Below are 15,256 nucleotides of genomic sequence, written 5' to 3' on the forward strand. Positions count from 1 at the left end.
CCCACTCCAGGACACAATATTCAGGATCTCAATACTGCAGTGGTCACACTCTCCACCACTTGGGCGCAAAATGACCGCTGCAGTCGACGCGCCCGAAAACTCCAATGAATAACAACACTCTCCACCACTAAGACCGCGACAGTCACCTTCGGTTTGTTTCGTCACGTGCGAGACAAATTTCACATAAGCCGCACGATGACTGCAAAAGATGAGCAGCAGCTTCCTATACAGAGGCACCCGTCAAACCGAGCAGGTGCGCGCGGGCGCTGAGCGGCGGGCAGTGCTGCCCCAGCGGGCCTGCGGGGCGGACCCCGAACGGTGCGCCGCCTGCGCCCGGGGACCCGTCCTCGCCAGACTCCATCCCGTCCAGACTCGTCCTTATATTTCCCGATATCCCCGCCACAGAGCAGCGTCAGATGGTGCCCAGTTCTACACAGACACACCGGCAGCACCGCTGAAACAGACTAACCCCGCTGTGGGAAGTGGAAGAGTACGCACAATACTGGAAGGGAGCGGTAAGTTGGGATTTCGGTTTCTTTCGCGGCGGGCGGTTGAACCGATTGCAGCAGGATGGACGTTGGACAAGGCCGAATCAACCAAAACGACGGCCACAACATTGCCAATGAATCATAACTGCGCCATCAATTGCGTGCCATGTCCAACCATTTCCGCACATTCAATAGCATGCCTTGTTACGGCAGATCGTTGTGATTTCATACAGTAACGGGGTTGCAATAGCATGCTACTGCACTTGTCAAACACAAGATATACTGATTGACACCGGTGATCTGCGGGCCGTTGTGTCCACCCAAAGTATAATGCAGGCGAGTTGCATACTAAAACCAAAATAAAACTACTTGATAAACATTATCAGGCGGCTCAACGCAGGAAAGTGGGAAGGCTCCAAACAGCAAGCTGTCGCCAGCTTCCATTAAGGCGGACACTCGAAACACCTGACAATTGGGGCTGTCTAATACGCGGTTAGCTATTACAAGGTGCAGTTCCGTAACAAACGCGTCTTCCCAGCACGCCCGCTACCAGTCCTAGCAGCATTTGACAGTCTACTTGGGTTACGTGAAGAGCTTCTGGGCAAAGATCACCGGAGGCAAATGAGAAGCTTCTGTGCGGTTAAGCTGGCAACATGAAACATTCGCATTCCATTAATTAGGTTTAGATACTTATCGATACTCTCAACGTTGCTCGAGTCAGATAAACTGTGCGACCACTGCCGACCACACATTCATACCACCATCCACCACACAAGACACACAGATTTCTTGAAATTCACAGAGGCCTGATTACCAAAAACCGTCCTTTAAAGGCCCACGGTAGCGTTTTGCAGACAAACAAATAACCGAACAATTCAGCGTTGCACGCCACTTGTAATCGTAGCCACACCTTTTGCCGTCATCAGATAGTGCAGTCAGGCCTTTTTGCGGCCGATGGATGCGGCAGCGACCTGTAACGTGGTCGCTGGATACGCAGCCGCGTGTTTTTTAGTCCACTGGAAACGGGGCAGCTGAGTGTCCCAACTATCACTGATTGCCGCGGCCACCTCTTTTGGCGTTCACTGGATGCAGTGGCTGCGATAGGTTTCACGTCCGTTAGATACGGTGGCCACGCGTGTTTTGGCGTCCATTAGATACGGTGGCCACTCCGTCCTGACGTCCACTCCCCCGGCAGCGCGTCAGCGTCGGCGCGCGCGGCCCGCCGGCGGCGTCCGCGGGCCGCCTAGTTCCGTTGGCCCCGGCCGCGCCCCCGCTCACCGCGGCCGGCCGGCAGCTCCTCGTCCTCCTGCGAACGGGCCACCGTGCCATGAGAGATCGAACCGCGCCACACACTCACGCCATGACGCGGCACAACAGGCGGCTGCACGACTACGAGCGTCCTAACGGTGGCGGTATGCACGGCGGTGCATACCGTCCTGTAGCACACATCTTGATGGGAACGACACATTGGCCGAATATAGATCATGTCAAGTAGAAGAAATAGTGTACCATCGTACGTTCCAGGCGAAACGGTAATCAAGTTTTTCCACCTGAACCGGAGCCAAACACGCGTGCAAAACAATCCACATTTATGGCCTAAAAGGTGGAAATTTTACGCAAACCGTACCAAACTATTGCTTGAACAATTATGTCACGATACAATTTTGATTTTTTACAATCATTGCTTTCTTCCTTCAAGTGCATATCACAAGAGGAAACAACGGACGCATTACATTCTGGGTTAGCGTCACCAAACAGGCACCATTAATAATTTGCACATCACGCCACTTCGTTTGGCGTACACTGCGGCGCTGACGCCTCGCAGCCACCTACGTTGAAAGACACCAATTCAATGTTGGGTGGATAAAGTGTCCCAGTCGTTTTTAACAATTTATGACACTTTAAGGAAGCTGAATAGTACACGAATTCCAGTGCATGCATTAGCATGACGGCGTCATGCAGAGCATCACGTTTATAGGAAGATCTTACATAGCTTTGTTGAAATATAACACTTCTGGAAACGGCACAACTGGATGCATCACTACTGCAAATGTCTCCTTTCGCAGTGAGTTTCTTGTTTTTGTTTTGGCGTAGTGATGCTTGTTTCCCAGCTGAAGACGCTCCGGTGACAATGCCAGTCAAATTTGTGTTCTTCCAGAGAAATTTCGACCTATAGCCACCAATGTGCTGTAGCCACCAATGTGCTGTAGCCACCAATGTTAGACCACCCCCAACGTCTCAGCTGGCTTAACTGCATGAAAGTGGTTCATTTTTGGACCTCTCAACGACGGATTTTTACATGATCGCATTTGGGCATAACTCACGGGCCGTTGTAAACATGATGCGTGAATAACGGCAACGTCCGGTAACCAATTTCACAAAGCAGAAACGGAGGTCGTAAAGCCTCTGATTTCATCGTAATCGTATCGCGTCTTTCGGATATCAGTCAATAACGTTTCCATTTTGCCGGCATATCATATTCATCGAAGGCATAAGGGATCATATGACACGCTAGGTCCTATATACATCAACTCAACATGTATGCATCGTGATATTAAAAAACAATGTACTTAATGCGCATTTATGTTTTTCCGGTATTGACCTGCGATGCTTCCGTATAAGGAAAACTTCTCAGGTATTTGAAGGCATCTTGTTATTTACGTGTGCTAACGGCATTGGTGCTGGACAGCAGAAACACACCCTGCGTTTTCATCACACTCGATTTACTCTGACGGACTATCACGCTTGATGGAATCACACACAAAGTTGCTGAAAGGAAAGCTTATAAAAAAACGTTAAGTGGAACCAATACGGCTTTGCTAAATGATGCATTTTAAGAACGCAACAAAATCGTTAACAGTGTCAAAACAAACACAAATGATGCACAAAACGCCTTTTTACCTCAGCAGCCTGTGCTACTTGCGTATGTTTTCATCAGTCTGGGCCAATCAACCTACCCCAAATGGTGGGACAGACTAATCTTGCAATATAGCTTATCAAAAGTGATCAATCCAGCTCTCGTATCCACATAACAAACATGAGTGATAATTGGGTTCAGCATGTGATGGGCATAGACCACTTCTCAAGGCGTGACATCCACTTAAGCTAAGGGTTGATCTCAGTTCGTCTTTGTTCATTGGTTTTAAAATTCAGTGTTTTTGCAGTCAATATCAGTGATGCACAGGATTTCCAACACGAAAGCTTTAATACTTGTTAGTGAATGAAAGTATCGACGTGAACAATAGTGAGATTCGGAATTCCTCCCTCTTCGTAAAAATCAAAGTGCGCACTTTTCAAAATCGGTCACAGCCGAAAACCTAGGGGGGCACAAAAACGACAACAAGAACTTGACGATACTGAGGGGGAGCAGAAATTACGCTCACGTCTTAAAATTACGGCAGTGGCTACGCAAAAGCCGATCATAATGCCTTATGCAATAGAAAGCGCGCCATATGTCTTTTCTCTACCGTCAAACGAGTCGCGGCAACTGATTCAGTGCCGGAGTAACTTAGTTTCCTCTTTAATTTGTGCACAGACAGCATTGACCGCTGACAGCAGAGTCTTAAATGCTACGCATTAACGTCACGTCACGTCACGTCACGCCACGCCACGCCACGCCACGCCACGCCACGCCACGCCACGCCACGCCACGTCACGTCACGTCACGTCACGCCACGCCACGCCACGCCATGCCACGTCACGCTGCCCAAAGTCACGTCACCGTCGCCGTCACCCGCCGTCACCGTCACTGCCACTGTCGCCATCATCGTCACCGTCACCGTCAGTCACCGTCACCATCACCGTCCACGCCAGCGCTCATCATAATAACGCCATTAACGGTGGTCCTCATCTCTATTTGATCCGAGAGCTTAACTCGCATGATGCTCCGTTCCAAAGACGTTGGATGGAAGTCACTTTTGACAAACGGAAGGCCTTACCGCCGGTCCTGAACGTACCCGTACGTGCGTAACTCTCCATATACCAGAAGAAAAAAATGGACATTAATCGCGGGGCAGAAACTTTGCAATAATCCAAAATTTCTAACTTGGATCTTCGCGGGGGGAGATCGCCACTTCTGAATAGCACGCAAAACGGCGCGTGGCGTGCCGATGTACAAAACATCCCTCGTGCCTACGAGTTACGAATAGATCTTCTCCCGTAAACAAAAAACAGAATTAAATACATAACTTGTTTCATTGCCGAGAGGGAGAGGCGACATGTCGACCGTAGCGCGGCCACACCTCCGCGTTGACATCGGCCACAACGCTCACACGCAGCCCTGTACTGCGTCAACTGTGTCAGAACGTCATGTTTTTTCGAAAATATGCACAATGTGTGCACATGCTGAGGAAACGTTGGGCAGTGTGTAATGCCCATGCCGGCACGGATGGAGAATGTGATATGGGGACATGGCAGTGCCAACACCCACTCTCATTGGAATTAGTCTCATTTTAAAGGAAACATGCACAGTTGAAGACATTGAAGCAAGCATCATATACGATGAAATAAGCTCACTTATACCAATTGTATAAGCATACTTTAAGTGGATAAGACCGCTCTAGAGAACACAATTTCTTGGTGTAGTAAATATACTCCTCAATACGTCATTGTTTGAATGTGTCATGGGACCTTGCAAACACTGAGGACAGCTGGTTGAAGGGCGTTATATCTGGGCGTAATTTCTGGAAATCATAAGAAACCACGAACGTCACATGTGAACGACTCGACAATCAAATTGTTAGCCTCGATCACTGCAAGGCTAATGGAATGGCAGAATTTGAATGGCGTTACTATGGCATCATGGATGCCTGGGTGGCCTTGAAAAAGTCTGCACGCCATAGTTTGCACATCGCCGCAGGCGTCAAGCTCAGAAACTAAAAGGGTTTAGGTCATAAAAAGGGCAGGGCTGCGAACCACACCGAATGATCTTCAATATGGCTACCTCAGTTCACACCCCACACACATGCGGAATACTCCCTTTAACATTTAACCATTGAGACATACTGACCCAAGCGCCTTCACCACACATTCTGCTTCGCATTGTAATCCCATCAATGTCGGTGTTTCATTGACATTTCGCTGAGCGATTGGATGAATGAATGGCAAGCGCATCTGGAGAGTGTTAGGAGCAGAGTGAGGCATAAATTACGTGACACGCACTATTAACTGTGGACAATGTGCAGTATAACCTGCATGGAACAAAATTACTAACGGCAGAACGAACAAACACTTCATGAATGCGAGCCTTGCACGATTCTGCATTTAAACGGTCGAAATTTCTCATCCAAGTAAATAGCTATATTCACCACTGCTTCCAGCAACAGCACACTAAACTTCGTGCAATATTCCGGTGAAACCACTTAATAGTGAACCATGAAACAAAACCCTGCCTTAGTTTTTGAAGAATTAGCACTGCAGCAGGACAGCTAGCACTGGCGGACGCGGGCGGTCATGCTTATCATCGTCGTAGGGAAGAGAATCGCCATTAAGGTTGAAAGCTGCAGCTACACGAACATATGTGGACTAGTTTGCCTGATTGGTACAACAAAGCTCATCTTGTTGAGCACTTCTCAAATTGTTCTCTCTGACTCGAATCCTACGCCCATCTTCATAACTTACTTTCTTCATCCACAAAATTAACCAAATGATTTAACACACCAACGGCCAAAGTTCTGCTTTAATGGACTAACCCAAATTGTTTGACAGCATTTGGATAGTTTGCATCTTATGACCTGCGTCTGACACCTTATTTCGATAAGCAGTCATTCAGAACGTTCCAAAGCAGCCAAGGCCCATGCACTTCAGCTGTGGGGCGTAATACAAATCACTGTCACGTCAGCAACACCGAAGCTCCGCCCCAAGACTCGCGGCACGTTCGCTGGGACGGCGGGAAGGTCGTCCTGTCCATCGCTTCTCGATTGCCTGCCAGCCATGGCATCAAAGCTACACTGATTCTTTGCTGCCCTCCACAGGGTCAGCCGCCTTTTTTGACTCGAAGTGTTATAAAACGAACTACTTTTGTGTGTTGACGGTACCCAAGGTTTATTATTCAGTGTTAGCGATGGAGATAATTCTTCTCGCACATTCATTACGCAAGGTTTCCGAGGTGTATACAAAGGTGGCACCATGTGCATGCAGACAGTCAGTAAATACACTATGCGAATTTGACTCGAGTCAATTAAAAAAAAAAAACATTGGATGGAATGGCCCTACGTGGTCAAATCATAGTATAATTTTGGGGGGACCGATACGACCATGACCACTCTCTTAGATCTCACCGAGTAGCATATTACACATTTGGTGAAACTTTCATCATTTGAATCAAGCTGCACCAAAATGGCAGGTGGGTGGCCTTGTTTCAGGTGGCCCGGCGACAGGTGACGTCACTGGGGACATGCTGCACGTCACGCTAATTCGTTCTTCAAAGTTATGTCCGTCATTAATTTCCATTTAACTTTCATAGTCGGCCGTACACGGGGCTGAACCTGAGCATACATTTAGTCAGCACGACATTACTGCTGTGACAATCCTAGTCGCAAAATTTAGCCTTATTGAGTTGTAGGCTTGCGCGCCATAGAGTGGTAGGTAGCTCTTACAAGAGAAGGGAACGACGCTACGCAGTATGTATTCCTGACAATGATGCTTGCCCTGCTTTCACGGGAGACTTTAAAAGGCATTTTATGAATACGACCTTTTACAATATTGTATACTACTACTACTCCATACATCATACACATCAACAAACACCAAACAGACCTTCTAGAGTGTCTTACACCATTAGGCAGTGGGTTCTCTGAGAACTCAAAATCTGGCATGGTAGACTGTGTTCTCCTCTCCTCCAGCAAAACTATGAGAACATGAACAATGCTGTCTCCGGAGCTTTCCGCTTCTTTTCCACGATATAACAGGCAGCACATATATCAAGGTATAAGTGCGTGCTACTGTGTAACCTCATGACACGTTTTTAACGTGCCCCACCAAAGTTCAATGCTCTTATAAATGGCCACAAGTTTGAGAGTAATTGCACGCCATGTTAAATTTCGCAGCATAGACTGTCCGTCTCTTTGCCAAGACCATTGTCAAGTCATTCATTGATAAACAAACCTGACAAAGAATCCCACAACTTGCTTTCAAACACAACTCGGAAGCACGTTACAAATCCTACATGGCGTAACTTGACCTTCAATTTGAACCTGAACTTGAATTGCGGAACTTTCGGATAACGCATCAAAGTACCCCTATCACGGTACGAATTGAGATGCATTTAAATACATAACCATTGAGGCAAACCCCAGCGAATGCTGAGTGGCTCCATATGCTTCAGTGAAGTTGTTTGCTTCTTCGCAGTTTGAGGCAAATGCATAATGGTGTTAACACGACCCCGCAGACACATGTGTTAAGTCTCGCCATGTGGCAACTGAATGCATCACCGCTCCGCCTGCCTCGCTTCGGGCGCCAGGGCGGCAGGTCCACCGCCCGGCGACAGAAGCGGCACGTACCTTGGCTGCGTGGTGGGCCTGCGGCTTCCGACCCTCCTCCTCCTCCTGGCGCTGCTCATAGTGCACGAAGTCGTCGAAGATGGAGGTGCGGTGGCCGTACGAGTGCATGATCTTGAGCACCTGGCGGCCCTTGTCGGCCGGCACCTCCTGCGTGTCGCGCGAGTTCGTCACCGGCTTGTTCTCGTTGTTCTCCAGCCGGATGTGTCGCAGCTGCGAGTTGGGCACGTCCTTCACATAAATCCACTTCACTTTGAACTGTCCCTTCCACTTGTCCTGCGCCCAGACGGACACAGACGAGTTATAGTCCAGCGACGAGAGCATCTGCGCCATGCCGCAGAAGTGTCCGCTGCCATTGACCGAGAACAGCAGGTAGATGGGGCCCTTCCCGTCGCGCTCGCGGAACGCCGCGTCCAGCCGCTTGTTGCCGTGCTCCGTGCTGCACCAGATCTCGTACTTGATCGACCGGTGGATGTCGTCCTCCGAGTACGACTTGATCACGAAGAAGCGGGCGTTCTTCGGGTTCAGGTCGAACTCCTTGGGGTTGTACTCGTTGCGGTCGCGCAGTTCGTCGAGCACGGGGTGCGCCGGCGGCGGCGCCGGCGCCTGCTGCGCCGGCATCGGCTGCGGCGGGTAGCCGAGCGGCGGCGCGCCGCGGCCGCGCGGCGCCAGCCAGCCAGGTCGCGCCGACGCCGGCGGGCCCACCGGCTTGGGGCCGCCGTTCTTGCCGTCCCACATGCCGATGGCGTCGCGCGTGCCGCCGCCCACCAGCGGCATCACCATCTTGTTCGCGAGCGGCACGGGCCGCGCCGGCTGGCTGGCGATGCTGGCCCACGACTTCTTCTGCGGCCCGCCCGGCGGCGCCAGGTCGCCGTACACGCGCGGGTCGTGCTTGGGGTCCACGCTGAGGCGCTGCATGCCCTGCTCCACCTGCTTGATGCCGCGCTCGTCGGCGCCGTAGGCGGCCGGGTCGCCGCGGTAATAGTCAGTCGTACTTCCGACCGACGCCGCTGCCCCAGGCTGAGTAGTCGCCGTTACCATGGAACGGGCCGTAGTTGAAGCCCGGCTGGCCGAAGCCGCCGAAGCCCTGGCCGCCGAACATGCCGTCCATGTTGTAGCTGTCGGGCTGCACGGGCGGCTGGCTGTAGCCGCCCATGAAGGCCAGGTGGTCGCCGCCGTTGGACCAGGCGCCGTCGCCGACCCCGAACGTCTGGTACGGCGGGTAGCCGGCCGCCGTGCCGCCATAGTAGTTGGACATGTACGGGTCGGCCGAAGCCATGCCAGACATGGCCGTGCTGTAGCTCGGGTGTTGGTGCGTGCGCCAAGCATCGAACGGCTCCTCCGGCTCCGCTACCACTCCCTCCTTCGGCGCATTTCCTGCAAGGGCAGCTGTGATCAACGCCCAAAAACAACCACCGCAAGCGAATACGCTTACTTTCACATACAAAAGGCTGTCAAAACGATAACAATCAGTCAGAAATCCGGCCTCCCCCTTCCTCTCTGCCTCCTCCTCCCCCCTCCTCCACATAGGTCTTGGCTAAGAACACCCGTAACCAATTAAGAATCAGCGAGATAACGCAAACATTGTCGGGCATACAACGAGCAGCAGCTATCAGTAAGCTTTCCACCGGAGAAGGTTTCGACCGTCTTTGGAAAGATGGCATTTATGCGATTCAGATGAGTTTTCAAACATACGGCATCTGCGGGCACCCGGGCATCGGCGAGTCGTCAACAGTGTAGTGAGGTGCGGCCCGGTAGCGGAGTAGCTTTCGGTCTCATTCCGGCACGTCCACCCTTCTCGGCACGTTGCATTATGCTAGCAATGGCAAGATGCTGGAGAATGCATTTTCCGCCTTGTGTGAAAAAGCTATGCCATCAAAGACGGCCGACAGGACATAAAAACCTAGACAAAGCACTAGCATTGCATGTGCTGGAATGTTTGTTGAACATCATCCAGCCAGCAATCACTCTCTTGGTATGGCATGAGGTGCCGACGAGTTTTACTTGTGGTGACCCCGCAAGACCACGTGACGTCAACAATCGAACAATCCGCCAATTACCAGCATCAAACATCATGTAGCATGCTCTCACCTTGAGGCTGCTGGTTCTTCCTCTGCAATGCAAGAACCGAGTTAGTGAACATGGCAAGGAAAGATCGTTTTCACAAGAGCCATTGTTCATAGTTTAGCAGTGGGCGCGAAAACAAGGCAGTACACGCATAGACCTTGAATGAATATGAGCACATCGCAGGCCTGAAAGGATGTGTACGTGAAGAGAAGACAAACCTTGTAGGCTGGCAAGCGCTAGACAGTACACAAATGTTTATGACTCAGACAAGACACTCATTAGTTATCAGCCTCGCTTAGGATTGGAAAACGTCATCACGACCACCGTAAAACGTTATGTACACCTAAAGACTGCCATACTATGCCAATCCATACTCGGAGTCACCATCCAATGTCATTACACAGTCAAAAAGGAATGGCTGTAAAAATGGTTTATAAGTCTTGAGACAAGACATCATGTCTCAACGCGGATGAATTGCAAACCAGGATCTGGTCCTCTTTGCACAAGCGTCGTGAACCTATCAAAGGCTACGCCAAATTTTGCGGCGACATATGTCCTTTTTCGCGGTCCCACAAATGCCAATTGAGGTTGTTGTGACACCCGCTTTAGCGAGAGATAAGGGGAGAATGACACTTTTTACGTCGATATTTAGTCGCTGAAGTATGTCACCAGGCTATCCAATTTACAAGGCAGTGCAAGATGTCTCTAACTGATAGGAACAAGCTCCAACCTTTCATTCCACTTAGCATTTTGGGCGGATTTTTATCGGATTTCTCGAAACACTATCCCAACACATTTGCTGTTACAAAATATTTGTTGGGGTTTCATCCACATGCGACCAAAATAATTCTCGCCAAATTTGCGGGAAAATTGACTGTGCAATTAATAGCGTGGGAATACCTTATTTTGACGAAAATGGGTCATTCATCAACATCCAGTCCGGTATTATCCCTCAAGTTGAACCTTGGCACCACGACAAATTTCATCTTGTTAGCAGTGCAGACTATCAATGACAGCGAGCTTCTAAAATATGGTCAGGGTCTTCCAAACAACTGACCTGGCATTGGTTATCAACCCATGCACTACACTGGTAGTCATCTGACATAAGATGGTGCTGACCACAGCTTTGATCATTCACGTTTTAATCTGCATGTTATCTAAAGCAACTGTTTCATGCTTGAAGATATTGAAGGAAGCATCAGATATGAGAAAGATCACTTGGAACATTTGGTAATGCTTTTGAGTGTAAAAGGCTATGATAAATTGCACAGTTTCATTAGTCAGTCATCATGGTACTCGATACATCATTGCTTGATTCCACAATAAAACATTCTTATGACGTCAAAGTCGCTGACAGTGCAACTAACTTGTGATACTTCTATGTGTTGCAAGAGGGCACTGTTGATTTATGGATGTTAATTCAATGTGCAAGCATCATTTGTGTGTGTTTTCATACTTTCCTGTGTTGTACCCATATCTTTTTACATCATGGCACCTTCCAGACTTACATTTGCATTTTTGCTTGCCTCCCTATTTTTCAGCTTATCATTTATCAGCCTCATGTTCACCATATCTAGTAGCTGCCCAAAGGCCTGTTATTTATGGGAAAACTGGCTTCATGATTGAGACATGCAACCAGCAGCCCAATCTGGCTGTTAGCCAGGTGCCTTCTAGCATTGGAACATATGGTACTGCATCACTGCAAATTTGAGTGTTTAGTGGTCATATTTGCATCAACCATGGGCACAACACAGCCAATGAGGCGAGGTGATAGTGTGACATCTCTATGACAATCATATATGCCTGGGTGACTTTCCCATAAATAACATGAAACAGGTTGCACATATTCATGAGTATGAAGCTCAGAGAGGATAAGAAGTTTAAAAACGGCATAGTTGTAAACTGCAGAGAATGATCATGGAAATGGCTATCTCAGTTCATTACCAAGTACCAATGCAGACAGTCTCTTTCACTTGCTACAGCTTTAACATTTCACTTGCTTTGCTTGCTTTAAGGTTTCACCAAACACAAAATGTTGCAGATGTAGGGCTTTTTATTTCTGTCAGGGATATATGAGTGTTTTTGGAAGAAATACAGCTACTCCATCTGCCACACATTATTACAACACTGAAATCCCCAACTGTACCAGTATCACACTGTGGCTGGTATAAGATTAGCACAAATATTGACTCCAAATAAGTGCATAATTCACAACCTTTAACAACAAACAAATGAAGCCCAGGTCACACCCACAGAAACTGAGGAAACTCAGCACTGATGATCATGCCTGGACTTGGGGGCTCACACACACTTGTAGATTTTGTACATACTTCTCATTCAGCCTGGCTGGCTTCTCTGTTAGGCCATTGGGGCATCCCCTTACCAATGGCAGGGGGCATCATTCTATTTAACTTCAGGAGCATTCCCCCACATGGCCTCAGTGTTCATCTTCACTTGGAGCCAAAGTAACCACATGACTAAGGGCTTTTACCATAAGTAACCAAAAGACTAGTCTTTACCTGCACATAGTGCCCTCCCCATCTGAGCCCCAGGTGCACCTTCACCTGAAATCAAGGGATGCCCCTTCACCCAGCCTTGGGGGTCTTCTATTTAGGTCTGGGGCAGCCCTCTTCCTGGGTTTAGAAACAACTTTATTTCAGGTTGAGGGCACTGCTAGGCTCATATTTTGTGCTTTGTTCTGATTTGTGAAACACATGTGAAAGTTCTGTTTAGTTATTGACCTTTTATGTGCTAGGAGATACTGGTTGAATGATGTTACAGAGCTAAACAAAGAACATTTTGGTGGAACTATTTTGGTCTGTGCTTATCATTCAGGAGATGGGAACTTCAGGAACATGGAAACTTTGGACATGCAAACAGTTCTATAGCCAGATATTTACCTGTTCCATGCATGCATATCTTCCCAGGTCTGTGCGTACCCTATGAGCCCTATTCATATGTCTTGTGCTTTATAAGCCCTTCTTACATTCTTTAATGCAATAAATATTTTTAAAACAAGCTTCTTGCAGGTCCAATCAATACACACTTTCTGTAGGTCCAAATGCTTAACTCCTGGAAACTGATTAAATGTAACATTCTTACAGACTTCAAGTTAAATATATTATTCTGGCAATGTTTGATTATAGTAATAGGGGCAACTGAAGCTTTATGGTGCTTTCACTGTGCAGTCCTATTAAGGTTTGGTTACCAACTGGTGAAGATTTACAGTTCTTATCCTAATGAAAGCTGTGCAGAACTTCATATCCTAAATGCACTGATAACACAAACTGAACAGCTGAAATTGTGTTTTGAACTATACAACACACCTTTAAGTGGTCACGGATTGAAAGGCCATTTGGCCATCAGTTTTGCTTTTCTGTTCGAGGTAATGAACAATGTAATTTTAGGGATCTGATTGCTGAACATAGCAGAACACCAACTGCAACAAAAATGTTGCCAATGGAATGCATGATTTTCAAATAATTATCATCCATTGTTTGGCCCAAGCACATGTTGCAGTGTCCAATCCACACCACAAGGATTTACCTGACATATATTCTGATACAAGCTTGATGGCATGCAGGTTTCAGGTACTTTGTATGACATGCCCTTAAACCACATATGCATTGGGCATGCCATCTGACCTTTCCAATCTATTCCTTGCAGGAGCCAGCATACAAAACCCTTTCCACCCAACTTTTGATCTGTGTGCCTTGTTAACCAGCATGACACAATGATCTAGAAAGTGGGAACAATATTTCCAAACTTCCCAACAAGCATGCAAGAGACAGCTATGTAATACTGATATTGTAATGTGGTTTGAGGTATGTTAAATGCAACTGTTTTTATTTATACATGCCTATTCTTTATCATTGTAGAGATAGAACATAGTTTCCATGGATGATCTCACATGCATGGCTTGGTTTTGAGACAGCAAAATCTAAACCGACACAAAATGCATACAAGCATATTTAAAATGAATAAGTTGGTATACGCGTACGCACCTGGTCCTGTGCACCGGCTGACATCCCCTCCTCACGCAATAACTAAATTGAGGATTCGGTAACGTCAGTCTAACTAAATGCTTTCCAACACTGAGGATGATAGTTACCAAACCGAATGTATGCAATGTAACGGGGAGGGAGGCGCGAGAATAAAGCGGCGCAGTTCAGCGCTCACATCGGCAGCAACCCACGGACATTTACGTGTACGCTGTGGGAGATTTGGAGTGAAATATGATGCAGCCAAGTCTTATATATCTGCAGATTGTCCGTTGACCTTGTGACTCTTCTCATGAAGTCTTGAAATAGCATCTTGAGAGCTAGTGGTATTATGACAAAATTCTTCAGAAAATGTGCGATAAGACCAAGATATTCTGCCTTTAAGCCAGCATTTGGCAGCAAAATAAGGACAGCCGGAGCCCAAAATTGATGATTACGGGACAAAATAAATTGACAGCCAGAAAGACAACCTCCATCCCCAAACTACACCTTATGATCAACAACTGAATTAGCGAGCCGAAACGGCCGATTTAGCACTAGAAAGGCCGAAACACATCAATGGTGCCAGTTCAAATGTGGTATAGTAAGCCGACCAGACGTGACGTGAGAGCTAATTACATCCAGAATACGTGAGAGCTATTTATATCGCGCAGGTTGAAGCACATGAACAATCGCCGTACCTTACCTTACCTTACCTTAGTGATCGGGAACATAGAAGGCCACTTGGCCTGTCGATCCCGGTTTCGTTGAGCTACCGTTCAGATAACTGGACAGTCTCAAACAAGGGATGTGATCTGTGCGTGATGTCGTACATGTCAGTCCAGTGTAAATTGAGCCCAGATGTTAACTGCTCAATTGGTGTTGACGATACCATTTTAGGTGGCAGAGCATTTCCATCATTGACGACCCACGTCCTGAACGGGTTTCGACGGGCGAGAGCCTCGGTTTGAGGTTTGCTCAGCCTCCATTGGTGCCCTTTTGTGACCTCCGAGTTGGATCTTGCCGGGGCCTCCTCCACCGACAGCGTCATGCCTCCACGAAACATTTAATACGCGGCAAACACGTCTCCCCTGCGACGGAGGAAGCACAGCGAGGGCAACTGGAGGAGTCGGAGCTTCTCCAGATACGGCCGGTGCCTCACTCTGTGGGCACGACGCGTGACCAGTCGTTGTACCCGCCGGTAGCGCAGGCGGGAGGGGGGCAC

General features: G+C 48.2%; 1 protein-coding gene across 1 annotated transcript; it reads right to left on the reverse strand.

The window, feature by feature from the left end:
- Positions 1-365: 365 nt before the first annotated feature.
- Positions 366-14,251, reverse strand: LOC119102569 (YTH domain-containing family protein 3-like). The gene is given in 5 exon segments (XM_037225971.1): positions 366-1,794; positions 7,988-8,971; positions 8,973-9,361; positions 10,076-10,097; positions 14,056-14,251. Coding segments are annotated over 5 exon segments (1,482 nt in total). The 5' UTR covers positions 14,080-14,251; the 3' UTR covers positions 366-1,731.
- Between the last annotated feature and the right edge of the window lie 1,005 nt (positions 14,252-15,256).

Source organism: Pollicipes pollicipes, unplaced genomic scaffold (assembly GCF_011947565.3).
Source record: "Pollicipes pollicipes isolate AB1234 unplaced genomic scaffold, Ppol_2.1 Scaffold_5724;HRSCAF=6776_pilon_pilon_pilon, whole genome shotgun sequence".
NCBI classification, from domain to species: Eukaryota; Metazoa; Arthropoda; class Thecostraca; order Pollicipedomorpha; family Pollicipedidae; genus Pollicipes; species Pollicipes pollicipes.